General features: G+C 55.4%; 1 protein-coding gene across 2 annotated transcripts in view; it reads left to right on the top strand.

Moving 5' to 3' along the window:
* Window positions 1-663: 663 nt before the first annotated feature.
* NRBP1 (nuclear receptor binding protein 1) overlaps window positions 664-6,036 on the top strand; it is a 43,549-nt gene continuing 38,176 nt past the window's right edge. For both annotated transcript variants that reach the window (XM_072858042.1, XM_072858041.1), the window contains exons 1-2: window positions 664-779; window positions 1,011-1,233. In XM_072858042.1, coding sequence (XP_072714143.1) covers window positions 1,027-1,233 — 207 coding nt within the window. In that variant the 5' untranslated portion in view covers window positions 664-779; window positions 1,011-1,026. The remainder of the gene's footprint in view (window positions 780-1,010; window positions 1,234-6,036) is intronic.

The following is a 6,036-nucleotide window of genomic DNA, read 5'->3' as shown; positions in this document are numbered from 1 at the left end:
CCTCCTGCCAGCCTGTCTGTGGTGCACGGGCCCCGCCCGGCACTGCCCACCACGACCCGCCTCTGGCCGCGAGCTGCCCTGCAGCTCCCTCCTCCCAGTGCCGCGGCCTCCCCCGGGCCCGGGCCGGCTGGCCGCATTCCGCGGGCTGCAGCAGCCCTTCGGAGGCCCGCTCGCCCTGCCGCCCGGGAGAGACGAAGGCGGTGGCCGCCCCAGGCAGCCGCGCTTCGAGCACACTCATCATATGGCGGGGAGGGGGAACAGGGGAATCGGAACCGGCGGTACCACCGCCTGCCTGTGCCATGGGGCGGCCCCACGCTCACCCGCCCGGCCGGGGCGGCGCACCCTCCCTCACAGCGCGTGCCCGGAGCCTCCCTTCGCACGCGAGAAAACCCCCACCGCCCCTCACGGTCAGGGGCCCGGCGCAACCCCATCCCCTTATATAAACTTAGCCCCGCCCACCGACCAATCAGCGGAGGCTGAGGGCCCCTCTCCCGGGCTCTCATTGGCTATCGCACGGGGCCAAGTCTCTCCGCCCTCCCCGCCCCCCTCGACGGCCCTTCACGCAGTAAGCGCGCAGGCGCCCCCTATCTTGTTATATACCTCGAGCCCCGCCCATAGGCCAATTCGTGGAGGCTGACGGCACGCTCCTGGGCTCTGATTGGCCGTCGGGCGGGAAGCCCCGCCCCGGACGGTGCGTTACGCAGCGCGGTGGTTGGCGGTGGCGGCCTGTCGGTGGAGTAGCGACGCGCTTGGGGACCGGGAGGTGTCGGGCGAGCCCGGTAAGTATGCGCCCCCCGCTTTCCCCCCTCCTCCCCATTCCTGTGCTGCCCCCGCCGTCCTTCGCCTCGGGCCGGAACCGGCTCGGTCGGGCGCCGCCAGCAGGCCCGGGCGCGGCCCCGGCTGACAGGCCCACCGGGCGCGGCCCGGTCCGGCCCGCTGGGCCTGGCCTGGCCTGGCCTGGTCTTACAGCTGTCTCGCCTCGCCTCACGGCCCTTGCCTCTGGCCCGCAGGTTGTGCGACCGCAGCATGTCGGAGGGCGAGTCCAAGCAGGTGCCGAGCGGCGGCTCCGACTCAAAGCCGGAGTCCGCGTCGTCCGGCCCAGGAATGACCTCAGTGTCTGCGCCGGTGACTTCCGCGGCGCCCCCGGAGGAAGAGGAGGAGGAGGAGAGCGAGGACGAGTCCGAGATCCTCGAGGAGTCGCCGTGCGGCCGCTGGCAGAAGCGGCGCGAGGAGGTCAGTGCCAGGGGCCGGTTCCCGGGGCTGGGCCGCCGGAGTGCACGAGGGAGCCCTGACCGAGCCGGGCAGGGCATGGGACCTTTGTGGGTTCTTGTCCTCCCCTGCCGGCTGTCCTCCTTCCACCTGTCCCTGGATCAGCCCGGGCCCCAGTAGCGAGGGCCCGTCACGCTTCCAGGGTGGCAGGGAGGTGGATAGCCCTTCGCGGGCTGCGGGGCCGTCTTTTCTCGGGCTTGGGAACGTCGAGGCCAGAGCGTGGCCTGCTTTTCTCCCTGCACGTTCATTGTGCTGGAGGCTCTTTTGTAAGGATGGTGACGGGCCAGCTGTTGCTGCTGTGTTGAGCTGGGAGTGTCTCTGGCACTTGTATGTGCATCTCGTTTCACAGATCTTTTGCTCTGGGAATAATGAAGAGCAATGAGTGTTCGCTAGGGAGTGTGAAGTAAATGGTACCTGCTGCGGAGGCAGACAGTTACCCAGTCTCATCAGCTTTTGAATTATGCCTTGGTTTTTGTTTGCTTTGAAGTCTTCAGTTAGGATAAAGCATAGCCAGTTCATGCAGACTTGTTTCTTGGCTTGTCCGATTCGCATCCACTTCTCAGTGCATATATCAGAATTGTCCTGTATGAAGATGCAAGTAGATTAGGTCTTATTGTTTTGGACCTCTTCCTTTTTCCACTCTTTGCTGTGCTCTGTTTATCTTATTTGGGGCTGTCTTCACAAACTGGTTTCTGCTTCATGTTGGCTCAGTGAAACCTGCTCTGGCTGGGCAAGCTGTATAGCTGTGGGGTAATTGCTGAAAGACAGAAAATGTTAACTCCAGTGCTGCGGCGTAAGTGCTGATATAGCTCTTCTCAGCCAAGTCAGGGCTGAGCATAGAGGTTTGTCTGCTTTATCCATTATTGTAGACACAGGGTAGTTCAAACTCTGGTGGTGGTGAAAGAGTCATTTATTCTGATGTAAATTTGGAGGTCGAAGTAAGGTCAAGGATTCCCTGCAGTTCCTTACCTTTGCTTGCTTGAAAGCTGTCTTGGTTTTGTTAACCTAAGTCAAATCCTAGCACGGTGTAGTAAGAATGTGCCTTTTCTGGTGAAGCTGCACAGTTTGGGTTGCAATGGGGAGGGTATCTGTATGAAGGTTTAATTCCATCCTTCACAATATATTCCTTACGATAACCTGAAGTGCTTTTTCCTGTGATCTGTGCTGAATTGGCACACATTGGGGAACAAAGCTGATGTTCAGTTTGTGTAGTCTTTTCAATATGTTTTATTTATTACTTATTATTTTGACACAGAAAGATAAACTTCCTTCCAGGCTTTTCTGTACTCACCTACATAAATGTAAGATTTGGTAGGCTCTAGTATTTTCTTTGGATTTCAGTTTCCCCATCTGCAGACAAATTAAGGCCCAAACACAAGAAGTTCCTTAAAATTTCGACATGGCTAAATTACTGTCTTCTAGCTTGAGAATGAGAGTGGCTGGTTGGTTTGAAGGCAAGCTACCTCTATGTTAGATGTATGAGCATTGTTCCACCTTACAGATAGAGGAATGACTGGTGAAGGCCACAAAACAAATTGTTGACTGGCCTGGGGTAAACTCGGGGCCTCTGGTTCTCGAGTCTTCATCCGTCAAGGTTGCACCACCTCCCCGCAGGAAGTGCTGATTTGGTGCTGACTGATACCAGCTGCAGTTGCCCACCTGTGGGCCCTATGTCTCGTGTGTATGAAAAACACAGGCTTCTAGTGGTCACGCAGTTAAATTCTGTTTTGTCTCTTAATTTTGCATGTAAATTTGTGGCTTGATTAGACCCAAGCTTGTGGAGTGGCATTCATTCACTTTAACCGCATGACATCATACTCTGTTTGCTGTCTTCAGTTTTGGACTGATCTGTTCCCTGGAGTAAACTCTCCCACTGCAGATGTTCCAGCATTAAATTTATTTTGGAATAACAGCTTTACTTTCTGAGCATCTGAGTATACCAGCATAAAGTGTCTCTTGTGTCAGAGTGGTGTCCCTGTAAAGGGCTGTTAGCATGATGGCTCAGTCGACGCTGGTTATTCCGGTCAGTGCAGCCATGTAGACAGGCTCTTACTCGCTACCCCTTGGCAGGGAGGAGGTGTTACTCCATGGAAAAGGGACGTGCCGCCCCCTCCCCTGGTGATGCAATCCTGATTCTTTATCTCAGCAATATCTTCTCTGGATGCTGAATTAGGCAGCCACCTTGGAAGCAACTTAATGTGATAATCTGGAGAGAAAACAGCACGTGTGATTGCAGACGGAGTACGATTGTATGCATTACGTGTGGTCTGGTATTCCCCGGACGTTACGTTCTTTACTACTTGCTTTGAGTTGCGTACTTGTATGTACATTTTGAAATGTAATAACCTCACTTTTTTAAAAAAATATTTTTAATAGCTGTAGGCTCTTCGCAATCCACTTCCTAGAACAGAGGTGATGTTGCACAGAGGCTGTGTGGAGAGGGGCCCTGCGAATCCAAGGGAGCAGGCTGCCTCTGTGAACAGGAAGGGTGTAAGTGCTCAGGCTGTTTACCGTAAACGAGGAGACTTCAGCAGAATAAGCCTCAGGCTGATTCCTGAGCGCGTCTGCCTCTCGCCAGTGCCCCCGCAGCAGCGGATTCTGGGCACAAAATGGTCGTGGGGCGGCAGAACGGCCTGCGGTGGCCGTGCCAGGCCCGCTGCTTCCCTGCTGCCTTCTCCGAGGCGCTCAGAAGCGTTTCTCCGCCGGGGGGAAGCCGTCCGAGCGCCCCAGCGCAGAGCGCACCCCGCCGCCAGCCCTACCGGGGCTGGGGAAGGCCGCGGGACGGGCACCGGCCGGGGCGCCGCTGGCGGGGCGGGGCGGCTCCCCGAAGGACGGCTGCTCCAGCCAATGGCAGGGGGCGGGAAGCGTTACATCACCAGCGCCAGCTCCCATAGGCTGCTCGCCGCCTTGGCCACGCCCATCGACGCCCTCGCGCCGGCGGCGGCTCCGCCGGTGTTCGACTCCCGGCTGTGGCTCGGTGCCTGTGCCGGCCCGGGGCTAGAGGAGCGGGTCCCGGGGGAAGGGCCTGCTCTGATAGAGCAGTCGAGCGGGAGCTGCTGGAGCGCTGCCTCCTCTGCGCGGGGCTTCTGCCCGGAGCCCCCGTTTCTCGCTCCGTCTTTGTTCCACTGCAGTGATCCGAGTCACATGGGAGCTCAGCAGCCCTAACTGATGCCTGGGTTCTCTAGTACAGGGGGCGTTCGCTAGCGCATCGGGCTTAGTGTGCTCGATTTGTGTCCAGAGTAAGTTAGCCAGTCAGCAGAGGCTATCTTGGGTGGGAGGGAAAAAGTTTCAGTTGTTAGCATAATCAAGTTAGTGGGATTGTGAATTACTTGGTCATATTTTGGCTACAGCAGCCTAGGCTAAACTATATCGACTAATATAACTTAAAATATATTGGCTCACAAGGGGAGAATAATGCCAGGCACAAGTCTAAACTGGGAGAGGAGTGGCTGGAGAGCAGCCCTGCAGAAAGGGATCTGGGGGTGCTGGTCGGCAGCAGGCTCGATAGGAGCCAGCAGTGTGCCCTGGCAGCCGAGAGGGCAAACCCCATCCCGGGGCGCATCAAACACAGGAAAAACAGCCGGTCAAGCGAGGGGATTGTCCCGCTGTATTCAGCGTTGGTGCGGCCTTCCCTGGAGTACTGCGTGCAGTGCTGGGCCCCACCATTGGAGAAGGATGTGAAGGTCCTCAAATGCCTCCAGAGAAGGGCAACAAAGCTGGTGAAGGGCTGGAAGGCAAGTCCTCTGAGGAGCGGCTGAGGACTCCGGGTTTGTCTCGTTGGGAGAGGAGGAGGCTGAGGGGCGACCTCCTTGCTCTCTGCAGCTTCCTGAGGAGGGGACGTGGAGAGGAAGGTGCTGAGCTCTTCTCCCTGGGATCCAGGGACAGGACTCCTGGGAATGGTTCAAAGCTGTGCCAGGGGAGGTTCAGACTTGACACGAGGAAGCATTTCTTTACTGAGAGGGTGGTCAAACCCTGGAGCAGGCTTCTTGGAGAGGTGGTCGATGCCCCAAGCCTGTCAGTGTTTAAGAAGCATTTGGACAACGCCCTTAACATGCTTTAACTTGTGGTCAGGCAGTTGGACCAGATGATCCTTGTAGGTCCCTTCCAACTGAAGTATTCTGTTCTATTCCTGCTTAAACTTCAAATGTAAAAAAGAGTTGTGTTGAGTTCATTGATCGTAATTTTTCCTAGAGGCAGGGACCTTCTGTAGGGCAAAGTGTGTAATTGCTTTGAAAGTTGAGTAGTCTTTTAAAATTGAATGCTACGGTGAAATTTTTAACTAAGAACCTATTTTAACTAGATAGAGAACACTTACCTTTCCCAGAATTCTCTTCTTTGTGGAACGTTTAATGAATAGTGCATATCGTCATGCTTTGATATACTTTACAGGAGAAGTTGCTGCCAGAGTGAGATGGCTGGGAGGGGGAGGGTGGAGGGTAAATGTGGCTCGTCCCATAGGATACTTATTTTCTGTTGGTTAAACAACTTATACAAGACAAGACTTAGTATTGTTCTGCTCTTTCCTGCACTGTATAACTAAGGTGAGTGTTTTCAGGTATCTCTCCTGTCCTTAAGTGCTGCAGGGACTGTGACAATCTGCTTTCTCCTTCTGCTGTGTATATATTGCAAGTGTAGGTCTCCTGGTGTGTTGCAAACTGTATTGCTTTCCTACCTGAGCTGAATACCTCTCCGCAATTGTAACCATGCCCCTGGTTGCTCTCCTGACATATACAAAGGTGAGGATTTAGCCTCTGCAAGAAGCTGAAG

The sequence above is a fragment of the Ciconia boyciana genome, chromosome 3, assembly GCF_034638445.1.
Source record: "Ciconia boyciana chromosome 3, ASM3463844v1, whole genome shotgun sequence".
In the NCBI taxonomy this organism is placed as follows: domain Eukaryota; kingdom Metazoa; phylum Chordata; class Aves; order Ciconiiformes; family Ciconiidae; genus Ciconia; species Ciconia boyciana.
The sequence above is the reverse complement of the archived record's forward strand: the minus strand, read 5'-3'. Positions and strand labels throughout refer to the sequence as shown.